Source organism: Eptesicus fuscus, chromosome 2, assembly GCF_027574615.1.
Source record: "Eptesicus fuscus isolate TK198812 chromosome 2, DD_ASM_mEF_20220401, whole genome shotgun sequence".
In the NCBI taxonomy this organism is placed as follows: Eukaryota; Metazoa; Chordata; class Mammalia; order Chiroptera; family Vespertilionidae; genus Eptesicus; species Eptesicus fuscus.
The window spans coordinates 22,898,076-22,913,147 of NC_072474.1; the positions used below are offsets into that span (position 1 = coordinate 22,898,076).

The following is a 15,072-nucleotide window of genomic DNA, read 5'->3' on the forward strand; positions in this document are numbered from 1 at the left end:
AAATTGACCATCACTCCACTACACCTACCAGCCAATCAGGAGTGAGTATGCAAATTAACCCAACAAAGATGGCAGCGGCCATGGGGCTGGAGTGAGCAGGAGGCTTGGGTTGCCCCCGGCCCGCCATGGCCTCTGCTGAGGGCAACCCAGGCTTCCAGCCAGTCCTCGCCTCTGCTCAAGGAGGGGCTGGGAGCCAGGGTCACTGGGGGGCATGGCCAGACTGAAAACGGCCCTCAGCTCCTTACCCAGGTTGGCCACACCCCCATGGGGTAAGGGTCCCCTCTGGAGGACTTGGCCAGCCTGCAAATAGCCATCAGCCCCTCATCCAGGCTGGCCAGGCACCCCAGTGGGGACCCCCACCCTGAAGGGGGTGTGGCCAGCCTAAAAACGGTCCTCAGCCCCTTACGCAAGCTAGCCAAGCCCCCATGAGTAAGAGTCCCTGCTGGGGGCCATGGCCAGCCTGCAAAAAGCCCTCAGCCCCTCACCCAGGCTGTCCACGCCCCCCAGCAGGGACCCTCACCCCAAGGGAGCGTGGCCAGCCTGCAAACCACCACAGGCCCCTCGCCCTGGCTGCCCCATGCCCCAAGGCAACCCCCACCCTAATCTGGGACACCCTTCAGGGCAAACAAGCTGGCCCCCACCCATGCACCAGGCCTCTATCTATACTAATAAAAGGGTAATATGCTAATTAGATTGGGAGACCTTCCAGGAGACCTTCTGGACATTCTTCTTGACAAAGCCATGGTGACAGGGCCGAGGTAGAGGCAGTTAGAGGCCAAGAGGGAAGGGCAGTTGTGGGTGATCAGGCCAGGATGGGAGGTGATCAGACTGGTGGAGGGGGCCATTGGGTGTGATAAGGCCAGTGGGGGAGGCAGTTGGGAGCGAGCAGGCCAGTGGGGAGGGAAGATAGGGGCGAGCAGGCCAGCAGGGGGGGCAGTTGGGGGTAATAAGGCTGGTGGGGGGGCAGTTGGGGGCAAGCAGGCCGGCAGGCAGAGTGGTTAGGGGCAATCAGGCAGGCAGGCAGGTGAGCGGTAGGAGCCAGCAGTCCCAGATTGCAAGAGGGATGCCCGACTGCCAGTTTAGGCCCGATCCCTGTAAACCGGCAGTAGGACATCCTTTGTGGAGTCCCAGTTTGGAGAGGGTGCAGGCCAGGCTGAGGGACACCTCGTCCCATGCACAAATTTCATGCACCAGGCCACTAGTCCTATATAATAAAGATGCAATATGCAAATGGTTGTTACGCCATAAAGTGTAATGACCGACCGCATAACAACCAGATCACAGGTCAGCAAGAGGGTGGGGCAGCAAGCTACAAGTGGGTGGCAGAGAGCTACAGGAAGGGGCAGGGCAGCAAGCTATAGGGGGGTCAGGGGGTGGAGGGAGCCACGGGAGGGCGGGGCAGTGGGCAGAGAGCTACAGAAGGGTGGCAGTGATCTACTGGCTACAAGTGGGCAGCAGAGAGCTACAGGAGGGAGCAGGGCAGCAAGCTATGGGGGGTCAGGGGAGAGGGGGGCAGGGAGAGCTACAGGAGGGTGGGGCAGCAGGCGGAGAGCTACTGGAGGGTGGTAGCAAGCTACTGGCGCACGGATTCGTGTGCAGGGCTACTAGTAATATATATAAATCAAAGCTTCTAAGCCAGTGAGAAAAAGAAATAAAAGACTAACAATCAAATATCTTAACAGACACCTAACTAAAGAAGATATACAGATGACAAATATGCATATAAAAATGCTCCATATAATATGTCATCAGGGAAATAAAAAGTAAACAATGAGATTCCATTACACACCCATTAAAATGGCCAAAATCCCAAATACTGGCAACACCGAATTCTGGAGAGGATGCAGTGGAACAGAAATATCATTCATTTCTGGTGGGAGCACAGACACTTTTGAAAATAGTTTGATGTTTTCTTACAGAACTAACCATATTTTTCCATATGATTCAGCAATTGTGCTCCATGGTATTTACTCAAAGGAGCTGAAAATGTAGATCCACACAAAAACCTGCACATGGGTGTTTAGAGCAGCTTTATTCATAATTGCTAACACTTGAAAGCAACCAAGACATCCTCAGTAGGTGAATGGATAAACTGTGGTTCACCCAGACATTGGAATATTACTCAGCATTAAAAAGACATGAGCTATTGAGCCCATTGAAAGACATGGAGAAAATGAAAATGCATATTACTCAGGAGCCAATCTCAAAAGGCTTTATACTTTATGACTCCAACTATATGATACTCTGGAAAAGGCAAAACTATGGGGACAATAAAATCTACATGGAAGTAGATTAGTTTTTGCTGGAATGAAATTTTAAATTATACTTTTTAAAAATAACTAACAATACCCCTACCCAAAAAAAAGGCAATAAAGAGAAAAGCACCAGAAATAACAAATTAGTGTTAGAATAAAAGGAAGAAACTCATTGACAATACTGCAGGGATAGGGATAGCTAATAGAGTTGATAAACCTTTTTTTATTTTTTGTGGTTGTTCATGCAAAATCTATTATCTCCTGATGATAAAAAATAATAAAATTTACCAAATTAAAATACTTAATTAACCTAGTGTAATTTTTCCTAAATCAAGTGAAATTATTGATTTTCCTATTTTCAATGTCTATCTTAACAGACACCTAACTAAATATAGTTTCAATAAAATATACTCAGTATGTTCATCAAGACCCTGATCAAATGTCTGCATACAGTAACAATAAAGTACAATTCTAAAAATAATATATAAAAGATATTATTTTTTATTCCTACCTTCATCATCACTACTCTGATCCTGCTGAGTTGTAGATTCTAAAGCAGGAACTCTTCTTGCATTTGTGCGCAACCAGGAAATGTGCCCAGCAGGTGCTTCTGATGCCCAGCCACACGTGTCAAATTCAAATCCACAGGGCTGACACACTAAAGAGAGGCAAGAAAGATCCTGGTGGACTCTCACTGTCTATGAGAGTGGTTACTGCCATGGTTGGTGTTACACTGGGGTTTACACACAAATTCATATCTGGAAATTTTGGTTCAATAAACCTTAGAATGAACCAGCAATTCTATTTTTTCAAGTTCTTCAGTTCACTCAAATGGGCATCCTCCAAAATGAGAACCATTGCATTGCCATAAAAAATTAAAATTTTCTATCTTTCCTTGGACAAGTGCTTTGGTTTTGATTTTTTAAATAGCATAATATCTGACCTTAACTAATTTATGGAAATAATTTTATTTATATCATTGACTATTCATAAACACATTGAGATTTTAAAGAATCATTGCATATAAAATTCCAAAATGGTCTTTAGTGGAACTGTTTTACAAAATAATATTACCTTAAATTGATATATTTAATATATTTCACTTGTTGAATAAATCAATCTTCCAATAACATTCCAGCTAAAACTTGGGCATAAATGTCAACAAATACCAAATAACAAGTGAGTATCATATTTCTACTAGAGGCCCAGCGCACGAAATCATGCACGGGTAGGGTCCCTAGGCCTAGCCTGTGATCAGGGCCATCTTCTGCCCACTCGCCAGTCCCCAGTCCCACCCCTCCACCACCCACTCCGGTTCCCTGTGGTTCCCCGTTCACCATCCTGCGATCAGAGCCTGCAGGCAGGGGGGTTGGGTGGGGGGAAAGGGACCAAGTGGTGGTCAATGCACCTCTTAGCGACTGGTCGATTCATGCTTGACTGGGCTTTTATTATATAGGATTAGGGATCTGAGTCTCATGAATGGATCACACAACAACAAGGTGGGTATGCCAATTTAACACTTACATCTTAATCCTGCATCTGTAGAGTCAGATCTGCAGAGAGTTGTATCAGGATGGCATAGTTCCTGCTTGGTGATGGATGCTTCTTGACACGGTAAAGTTTCATCTGTTAAATTTAAAGAGTGAGATGCAGATGCAACTAGGGGGAGTTATTCATTTATTAAGACACTCTAGGCCCGGTGCATGAAATTCGTGCACTCAGGGGGGTCCCTCAGCCTGGCCTGCGCCCTCTCGCAGTCCAGGAGCTCTCAGAGGATGTCCGACTGATGGCTTAGGTCCAGACTCCTTGGGAAGCAGGCCTAAACTGGCAGTTGGACATCCTTAGCACTGCCACAGAAGCAGGAGAAGCTCCTGCCACCGCCGCTGCACTCACCAGCCATGAGCCAAGCTTCTGGCTGAGCGGTGCTCCCCCTGTGAGAATGCGCTGACCACCAGGGGGCAACTCCTGTGTTGAGCGTCTGCCCCCTGGTGGTCAGTGCACATCATAGCAACTGGTTGTTCCGCCATTCAGTCGATTTGCATATTAGCCTTTTATTATATAGGATTAACACTTGTTCTACAAAGCATTCTCCACCCAAATCTTCTTTATGGCAGCATCATCCCTTAGGTGGACCCATTACACAGAGAAAAGATATATAAACCAGGCTAATGCTTCTGGGATTTAATCAGATCTCTGTGTTGAATGCTAAAACCAAATCTTTCATCCCTACCAAAGTAACCTGTCTGAACATAAAAACTAACAGCATATTATTAAAAGGATAACAGTACATACATCAGATGTAATGTGTGGTGTCTTCTTTAACAGTACTTACATCAGATGTAATGCGTGGAAGCAGGATCTGCCCTGGAACTATTTTCCCTGCAGCCCTTTCAAAAAGTGCCTCCTTTCCTCCCACAGCCCTCCCAACACAGAACTTAAAAGTGGATAGGTGTCCTTCCTGTACCAGTAGCCACTTCCAGATAATTCTCACTCAGCTTCCTAAATACTCAGCTTTGAATCTCTGGACATCAAAGGGTTTCACTCTCTGTGCCAGCTTGTTGCAGTCATCTACAGACTAAGCACTACAGCTCAATCCTTGATGGCATTAGCCCTTGTCTCACTGTCATTCTTTGTCATTTCAATATTCATCTTCATTTCTTCTATTCTTCTTCATTTCTTGATTTCTTCTTATTGGTGATTGTGAAGGAGAACGCTGATGAAAAACAACCCCTGCCACCAATCCTCGGAGGATTATCATTACTAATAACATTTCCTTGATCTTAATTACAAGTGACCCACTCCACAACCTTCATCCCCATTGTTCCAGTTCACTCCCTCTCATATCTCAACTGCAACAATGTTTTGACAGCACCAGGCCCTACCAGCTAATGGTCCTACAATCTTATCAATTCCTTTCATCCTCTCTCATGTTCTCTCTTCCTTTCTTACAGATGTTAGACAGCCGGTCATCCTGGCTCTTCTCATGCTTCCCCATTCTCTTGGAGCAAAAACTGAAAAGTACAATTCTCCACATAGTGCAAGTAATGGATAGTTAGCTTTTTGATTGTCATGTAAATGCCTAACAATAAGCTGTTGATTACTGAGGCACCCATTTCAAAGACATCCCCTTGAATAAACACATGGCCAGCTACACAACTAGATAAAGAACCAGGCAGCCCCAACCCATGAAGTTCCCATTTTAGAAAGCCCTGATTGACCTAGATAAGGGACTGTTGGACTGACCCTGATTTTCCTTTCCCTGCTGTTATTTTTAAAATTCACCAATAAAGAGTGGACCCATAAAACCCTAGGTCCCCCCACCCTTGGTTCCAATAAAGGCAGAAACCCTGGCCAGCTTTCGCTTTCGCTTTCTCTCTCTCTCTCTCCCACTATGACCTAAATGTATGGTCCCGGATGAGCCTCCAGGACCTATGACTAATGAACCTTGTTTTTTCAAACTTCCTTGATGGTTGTTGCTGAGGTGCATCTTACAATCTTAAAAACAACCACCACAAGGACTGGTCCAGTCACAATTTTGGCTCCAGGCAGGGAAATGTCTGCAAGGGCTGCCACAAGTAGTAAGGGCCCAGGTGAGTGCCCCACGCACTCCTAGTTGATAGCATCACTATGGATAGGCTTGGATCTACAAAAACCCACTACCTACTCCATTTACATCTATGCAGCAGAACTTGAGTGAAGAGAGACCCACAATCATTATGATTAAAATTACATATTCATGACTACTCATTTCATTGCATCATGGCAATGCCATACTACATTTTTCTAATTCTTTCCTTTTACTCTATTCCTAGACACTATTCCCCCTCCTTAAATTTCCACCTCCTCTTTCATTTCAGTTAATCATCCTTCATTCCACCTCATCATTCTCAGCTAATCATCTTGCTTCACATTTCATAGGAAAAATCAGAAGAAAACTAACAAGTACCGCCATCAATCTACCTACACAGCTGTCCACATGACTTTCCTCCTGTAATGTGGGTCAACTAGCCATGCTCCACTCTAAGCCCACTCCTTTCATTCATTCATATAGTAAATGTATCTCTTCTTGCCTATCTAAGAAATCATTCCAGCAATTTCCTCTTCTCCTTTACACTAACATGTCCTCTTGGAAATAGCTTCAGTACAGTAAGTGGCCAAAATTTCACCCATCCTAAGGAAACTTCCTACCCTACAAGCCCCTCCAACTAACTTGTCTAAGTTTTTCATATTCTCACTGACTCCACACCAATTTGTCCCCCCCTCATTTTTTCTTGAATCTGTTCCAATAAGGTTTTTGTCAAAAATCTTTTTATTGAGGTAAGAGTCACATAACATTAAATTCATTTTAACCATTTGTAAACATACAATTCAATGGCTGTTAGTACATTTACAATGTTCTACAATCATCATCAGTAGCTAATTCCAAAACATTTTCATTATACAAAAAGAAAACACCCATAACCATTAACAGTCACTCCCCATTCTCTCCTCCTCATCCCACAAACCTCTAGCAACCAGTAATATGCTATCTATATGGATTTGCCCAGTACATTCCATATACTAGTAAATGGAATCATACAATATTGGCCTTTTGTGTTTGACTTCAACTTAGCATTTAATGTTTTAAAGGTTCGTTCTTGTTGTAACATGTATCAGAACTTTATTCCTTCCTTTTTTACCCACCACTCCACTGGAACTGCATATGTAAAGGCTGATCTCTATATTGCTAAATCTAGTATTTAATTTTCCCTCCCCAACATACCCGACATATAGTAGTACTAGAGGCCTGGTGCACAAAATTCGTGCATGGTGGGGGTGTGTCCCTCAGCCCAGCCTGCACCCTCTCCAATCTGGGACCCCTCGAGGGATGTCTGACTGCCAGTTTAGGCCCGATCCCTGTGAGATCTGACATCCCTCTCACAATCCGGGACTACTGACTCCCAAACGCTCACCTGCCCGCCAGTCTGATTGCCCCTAACCACTTCTGCCTGCTAGCCTGATCACCCCCTAATCACTCCACTGCCAGCCTGATCGACGCCTAACTGCTCCCCTGCTGGCCTGATCACCCCCAACTGCCCTCCCCTGCCAGCCTGGTCACCCCCAACTGCCTTTCCCTTCCAGCCTGGTTGCTCCTAACTGCCCTCCCCTGCCGGCCTGGTCACGACTAACTGCCCTCCCCTGTAAGCCTGGTCCCCCCAACTGTCCTCCCTCCCCTGAAAGCCCAGTCACCCCCAACTGCCCTCCCCTGTCAGCCTGGTCACCCCTAACTGCCCTCCCTTGCTGGCCTGATCACCCACAACTGCCCTCCCCTGCCAGCCATCTTGTGGCGGCCATATTGTCACCACATGGAGGCGGCCATCTTATGCAAGGGCATGATGGTCAATTTGCATATTACCTCTTTATTATATAGGATTGGGCCTAGTTGATCACCCTCCTTCTTCCCTAGATTCCAATACATAAATTTTCTCCTGGTTTTCCTTTTAAATTACTAGCTGTTCATTCTCAGACTCCTTTTTTGGTTTTCAATATCTCCTCAAGGTTACACAAAGCATTAGAGCTCAGTCCTTATATCTCTTCTCTACAGTCATGTTCTTGTTAGTATCATATAGTGTCACACCTTTAAAATTTTTCCCAAGTGCAAGTGACTCATAAAATTATATCTTACTAGAGGCCCGGTGCACAGATTTGTGCACTAGTGGGGTCCCTCAGCCTGGCCTGCAAGGATCGGGCCAGAACCAGCTCTCCGACATCCCTTGAGGGCCCCCGGATTGTGAGAGGGCCCAGGCCAAGGGGCATCACTGGTGCATGATGGGGGTGGGGAGGGACTGCAGGAAGGCTTCAGGGCGTGTCCGGCCCATCTCGCCCAGTCCCAATCGGCCAGACCCCAGCAGCAAGCTAACTTACAAGTCAGAGAGTCTGCCCCCTGGTGGTCAGTGCACATCATAGCAACCGGTCAAAACAGTCGAACAAACAGTCGGACACTTAGCATATTAGATTTTTATTATGTAGGATTATTAACATTTATCTAATGCATGCCATGTTATAGTCATTAGATAAGAGAGTTTATGTGGTATAACCTGTAATTCTCACAGTAATCATAGCTAGTAGGTAATATGATTACTATACAAATTGGTAAGCGGGGGCTCAAAAAGATAAAGTGGCTTGTCTCAGGCCACTTAGCAGTGAGGGATTGAACTGAGCCAGGGTTTAGACCCAGATTTCTTTGGCTTGCTTATTATCTCTGTATGTTCTGCCTTCCTTGACTGAGAAGAGGATTACACATGAAAGGAAAGAGAACTCCAGGTCATAGAATGTAGGGGATCTACAATGTAGGAGTTCTAGAAATTACTTAAGTACTTGGTCAGAGGCAGTGATTTTGGTCATAGAAATGGCCTATGAAAGCAAAAGAAAAAACTGAATAAAATACCAAGTTCAGAGAACAGAGAAAGCTGGAAAGTTTGAAAGCAAGCACATTTGGATGATGGTTTTTATTTTTATTAATTTACTAGAGGCCCGGTGCACGAAATTCGTGCATGGGGGGTGGGTGGGTCCCTCAGCCCAGCCTGCACCCTCTACAATCTGGGACATCCCTTTCACAATCCAGGACTGCTGGCTCCCAACTGCTTGCCTGCCTGCCTTCCTGATTGCCCCTAACCACTTCTGCCTGCCAGCCTGATCACCCCCTAACCACTCCCCTGCCAGCATGATTGATGCCTAACTGCTCCCCTGCCAGCCTATTTGCCTCTAACTGCCCTCCTCTGCAGGCGTGGTCACTCCTAACTGCCCTCCCCTGCAGGCCTGGTTCTCCCAACTGCTCTCCCCTGCAGGCCTGGGTCACCCCCACAACTGCCCTTCCCTGCAGGTCCAGTCACCCCCAACTTCCCTCCTCTGCCGGCCTGGTCACCCCTAACTACCCTCCCCTGCAGGCTTGATTGCCCCCAACTGCCCTCCCTTGCAGGCCTGGTCCCTCTCAACTGCCCTCCCCTGCTGGCCTGAATGCCTACAACTGCCCTCCCTTGAAGGCCTGGTCCCTCCCAACTGCCCTCCCCTGCTGGCTATCTTGTGTCCACATGGGGGCAGCCATCTTGTGTGTTAGAGTGATGGTCAATTTGCATATTACTCTTTTATTAGATAGGAGGATAGAGGCCTGGTGCACAGGTGGGGGCCAGCTGGTTTGCCCTGAAGGGTGAACCGGATCAGGGTGGGGGTTCCCTTGGGGCGTGGGGTGGCCTGGGCGAGGGGCCTGTGGTGGTTTGCAGGCCGACCACACCCCCCGGTGACCCAAGCAGAGGCCCTGGTATCTGGGATTTATTTATTGTCTATAATTGAAACTTTGTAGCCTTGAGTGGATTCCAGGGCCAGCCAGGGTGTGCGGAAAGCTTGGCTTCCTCCATTGCCGGGGAAACCCAAGTCTCCTGCTCACTCCATGGCCACAGCCATCTTGGTTGGGTTAATTTGCATACTTGCTCATGATTGGCTGGTGGGCGTGGCTTGTGGGTATAGCAGAGGTATGGTCAATTTTCATATTACTCTTTTATTAGATAGGATGCCCAGACCTTTTATTGGATTCCAATATAAATATCATCCTGATGACTTGGCTCCTTCAAAGACATCTGCTTTTCTAAAACTAAAGTTCTCATTTTCTCTACCCAAACTTTCTCCTGCCACATTCTTTCCCATTGCAGTTCATGACAACTCAACCCTTATAAATTAGGCAAGAACTGTGCAGTCATCTCCGTCTCTCTTACTGTAATAACACCATCCATCAGCATATCTTTGCTTTGTTTAGAAAACACATTAAGAATATGACTGTATCCTACCACCTCAACTACCACTGTTGAAGGTAACAGCATTCTTTATGGATTACAATAATAACTTCTTATTTTGCCTTCTTGTTTCTGCCTTTCTCCCAATATGTGAGTCAGATCATGTGTCCTCTGCTCAAAACCCTTCCCTGGCTTTCTAACCTTCATGAAATAAACACAAAAGTCTTTACCATGATCATCCTCATATAAACCATGTTCATCCTCAGAAACTCTGCATTTATGGTACTTCCAGTATACACATCACTTGCTCACTCAACAACTTGGCTTTTTTGCACAGTAACTATGATCTCCATGTAACCATGCCTGACTATTCTAAAACTTCATCTCACCCTCACTTATAGCACTTCTTATCTTGGTTTTGTGGTTTATTGTTACCCATAGCACATATCACCACTTGAAATAAAATATCTTTTTTGTTTATTTGCTTAATGTCTTTCTCCCTCTGACTAAAATTTAAGTTCCGTGGATGCAGGAATTACTGTTTGTTATTTTTGCTGCTGTCTCCCCAATGTCTAAAAAACTTCTTTGGCACAATATATGTGCTCATTATATACTTAATTAGTGAATGGATAAATAAATAACTTAAGAAAAATTTGACAAAAAATTTTAAATGTCATATACTCTATGTAAATTATTTGCATTTTTATTTGAAATAAAATTGAAGCAATTGGTTATGAAAATGATTTGCAAATAACATCCATAATCTGGTTTTTCATGATGAAAGCTTACAAATGATTAATGTTCTAAGCCTCCTGAATGGAAGAGCCACTAAAAATAAAACTGCATATGCAATTAAGGGAGTGTGGGCAATAAATGAAACTAACATGGCACAATAACAATTACCATGAAACAAAACTGTAATTTCTATAGTTTCGTATAATAGCTACAAATCTTCTCCCCCTTACAGCTACATAATTAAATATTGGCTATAGTTTAAATGTTGTATATTATCTCTAGTTTTTCACTATTTATACAAGACAAAAAAAAAAAAACAACAACAAAGGTACTGTAAACAAAAATAGCAAAACAGGCAAGTATAAATTGCAAGAATTAAGAATCTAGCTTATACCTATTCATATTAAATATATTTCATCAATGTCAACCACTTTTGTTACCTTTGGATCCAAAACTAGAATTTACAACCATAAACACAATGGTGTGGGGGTATAAGTTATCATTCACTTAATATCGTGGACATCATTTTTTATTTAGCGCATTTATCCAGAGCTCAGAACTATTTAAAATGTCAATTATTTGTATTTATGGTAATATTCATTTTATCTCCCTCCTCACACTTTTTCTCTCTCATTCTAACATGCACCACAATCTAGTTGTAGAAAATTATTTTGTGTTTTTTTTAATTCTCCATTAATGATACATGATCAGTAGGATGAAGCTTTGCCAAACATTTTAAGGTCTCTATACCAATGAGGCCACATGTCTAGAGCCTGCCATCCTTCAAATCTAATCTTGTACAAGCAGGTTATGTGAAACTGGCCAGACTCCCGCTGGTAGAGAAGGAATTCTCAAGGTCACTACAGTTAAAGTTATCATCAACATTCACTTTTGACTCCAGGGGCTTTAGGCAATCTCTTTGTCAATTTTCTTAAATTAGAAATTAGTAATGGATTTCAGTGAACAGTTATTAGATCTTAAAGGGTAGCTAGAAGTTAATAAGATGAAAAAGGTACTTAGGTTCTTAGTTATTTAACTATACTGGATAAAACATATGCATCATGCAGATTCTCATTAAGAGATGATTTGTATATTTGAGGTATTTATATATTTGACAAAGGCAGACCAATCTAAAAATATTCACAGAATATTCAAAATATTCTGAGTATGGGCCACAGCATTCAATCTTTATAAAAATTATAATAAGCCTTTATTCACGGGTTAATGTTATTAAAGAAGCAGTGATTAAGAACTTTCTTATTTAGTCACAGTCACAAACCTTGATTTTTTTTTTTCTTCCATACTTGCTACGTGGGCAAAGTTTACAGAGATCCTCCTATTCAATAAAAGTACAGTGAATGTTTATGTGTTGAGAAAATCGGTAATTTACAATGATGCTGTTTGAAGATGTGAAAATAGTCTAAAATAGTTCTTTAATATTATAAAAAGAATTTAGTTTTATTGTACACTTTGCAAAATGTTCAGAAACCATTAAAATACTTATATCCAACATTTTTATGAAGAAAGTCATTGACATTTCAATAGTAAAAAGTACATATAATAAAATAATAAAGTTATTTTTTTCCCCTCTAAAGCTAATACTACACTTAATCTATGTAATACATTCTCACTATCAAAATTTTCCCAACTTTAAAAGACCTGGGGAGGTGGTAGGAGTAGGGAGGAGGGGGTAAATAGGGTAGAAATGGGAAGACATCTGTAAAACTTTCAACAATAAAGATAAAATTAAAAAATTTAAATTAAAAAGTTACTTTAAAATTTTCCTTTTAATTTACATATGGTAATATTCATATTTTTGGTATTCTATGAATTTTATCAAACAGAGAGCCAGTATCTGCAAATTCATTAAATTCCACTTATTCAGTCAGGTCTTCTTTGATGTCATTCACCAATGTTTGGGAGTTTTCAAAAAACTGATCCAGCATAAATTTTGTTAGATTTATATGCAAAACTTTACTTTGATTGTATTACAAATAGCACCATTTTTCTAACAGAGTTCTAATTATTCATTGCCATACTATAGAAATATAATATTGATTTTATACTGACCTTACATCCTACTACTATGATAAATTCATTTACTAGTTCCAGAAGCTTTTTGAAATATAAATTCTATGATACATTGTTATAGACAACTGTGTTATTTGCAGATATGAATAGATTTATTCCTTCTGCTCCACTTGCATGCTTTACTTATGTGTCTTGCCTTATTGCATTGGCTACGACTTCCTGTTGAAAAGAAGTGTTAAGAATGGACATCATTGCTTGGTTCTCAGTTTTAGGGGTAAAGCATTCATCTTTTCATCATTATTTCTGATGTTAGCTGTTGAGTTTTTGTACATGCCCTTTATTCCATTAAAGATGTTCATACTTTGCTGAGGTTTTTAATCATGACAGTATGTTGAGTGGTCTCAAATGCTTTTATGAATCTATTGAGATCATCTTGTGCTTATTTTCTTTAGTCTGTCAACATGGTGAATTACAGTGATTGCTTTACAAACATTGAACTAGTCTTGCATTTCCCAATGATTGTGGTGTGTTATCTTTTTTATATATTACTGGATTCTATTTGCTAATATTTTAGTAAAGATTTTTTTGTGATAGAAATGTTGGTGTTTAGTATTCTTATAATATTTTTGTCTAGTTTGGGGATTAGGGTTAAGCCACTCTTACAGAATAAGATGACAAGTGTTCACTTCTATTTTCTGGAATAGAAAATATAAAACTGGTGTTATTTCTCTCCTAAATATTCAATACAATTTTTCACTACAACCATGTGGTCCTGGATTTCTCTTTAACAGAAGATTTTCACTATGAGTTCTATTTACTTAATAAATATAAAATTATTCAGATTATCAATTTCTTCTTCAGTGACATTGGTTGCTTGTGACTTTCAAAGAATATGTCCATTTCATATAAATTGTTGAATTTATGTTCAGAGAGTTATTTGTTGTATTCCTTCATTATTATTCTTTTTAATATCTGTAGAGTCTTTAATGTTTGCCCCTGTTTCATTCCTGATATTGTTAATATATGTCTACTCTCTTCCTTGAACAGGTTAGAATTTTGCCAATTTTATTTACCTTTTCAAAGAACTAACTTTTCGTTTTAATGATTTTTTCTATTATTTCCCATTTTTAATTCCATTATTAAGTGACTTAGCTTTAACATGTTCTTTTTCTACTTGATTTATATGGATAGTTAAATTACTGCTTTGGGATCTTTCTTCTTTCCTAATAATAAGTTTATACCTATTAATTTCCCTCTAAGCACTGCATTAGCTGTATTACACAAATTTTAGTATTATATTTTCATTTTCATTCACTTCAAAGTACTTGGCTATTTTGAAGTATGTTTTATTTAAATGTGTATAATTTAGTTTCCAAATAATTGTGGATTTCTCAGATTTATAATTTAATTTCATTTTGGTCAGAGGATATATTTTATATGATTTCAATTGTTTTAAAATTCTTAAGTTTTGTTTTGTGGCCCCAGTAGTACATGACCAATCTAAATCAGAGCCTGAAAATTTCAATAATACTAATCCTGTCTTTATTCAATAATTTTAAATTTTGTTCATTATTGATATTGATTTTTTCATTAATTTTGATTTTTAATATATTGTATTAACATATTATTTATCATGATTAGTAGACATCTTAGTTTACTTGGGCTGCCACAACAAAGTTCCATATACTGGGCGGTGTGAACACGTGATTTAAACAACAGATATTTATTTTCTCACAGTGCTGGAGAATGGAAGTCTGTGAAAATTGTCTAGCCAATGAAATGGTCAAAAACATGGACTTTTCCCATTTCTTCCTTTTTCCTGTCCTGTGAAATGTACAGAGCTTCAACAGTCATTTGGTGACCATCAAATGACAAGCATCAGGCAAATACCAAGGAAATCCCTTGTTCCCTGACTTTAATAATTAGTACTAAATAGTATTTAATGTGGTGTATTGAAGAAACTATACCATAACTACCTGTCTCCTCTATTTTCTTAAGTCACCTAAGAGAACATTTCTGTTTTCTTGCATCCAAATACATTCTTAACTCTACCCTCCACTGGAGTAGGATTTTCTGATGGAGATATACAGAACATGTGCATTGGCTTTGCCTAACGTCTCTGATGCTCCCCTATCCTGACCATAATCACCAGGACTGCATGAGAAAGAAACCTCTGATTCTAGATAGCTAGCTCTGACCCAGGGCAGTCATTGTCAAGTATAATAATCAACATAAGAATAGCATCCCAAATATTAGTTCTAATCTTAAACCTGAGATTGGCTAGC

At 41.2% G+C, this 15,072-nt stretch overlaps 1 protein-coding gene across 1 annotated transcript in view; it reads right to left on the reverse strand.

Moving 5' to 3' along the window:
* MALRD1 (MAM and LDL receptor class A domain containing 1) overlaps positions 1–15,072 on the reverse strand; it is a 640,413-nt gene that overhangs the window by 570,308 nt on the left and 55,033 nt on the right. The window contains exons 7-8 of the mRNA XM_054724807.1: positions 3,780–3,881; positions 2,767–2,913 (exon numbers count right to left, since the gene is read on the reverse strand). Coding sequence (XP_054580782.1) covers positions 2,767–2,913; positions 3,780–3,881 — 249 coding nt within the window. The remainder of the gene's footprint in view (positions 1–2,766; positions 2,914–3,779; positions 3,882–15,072) is intronic.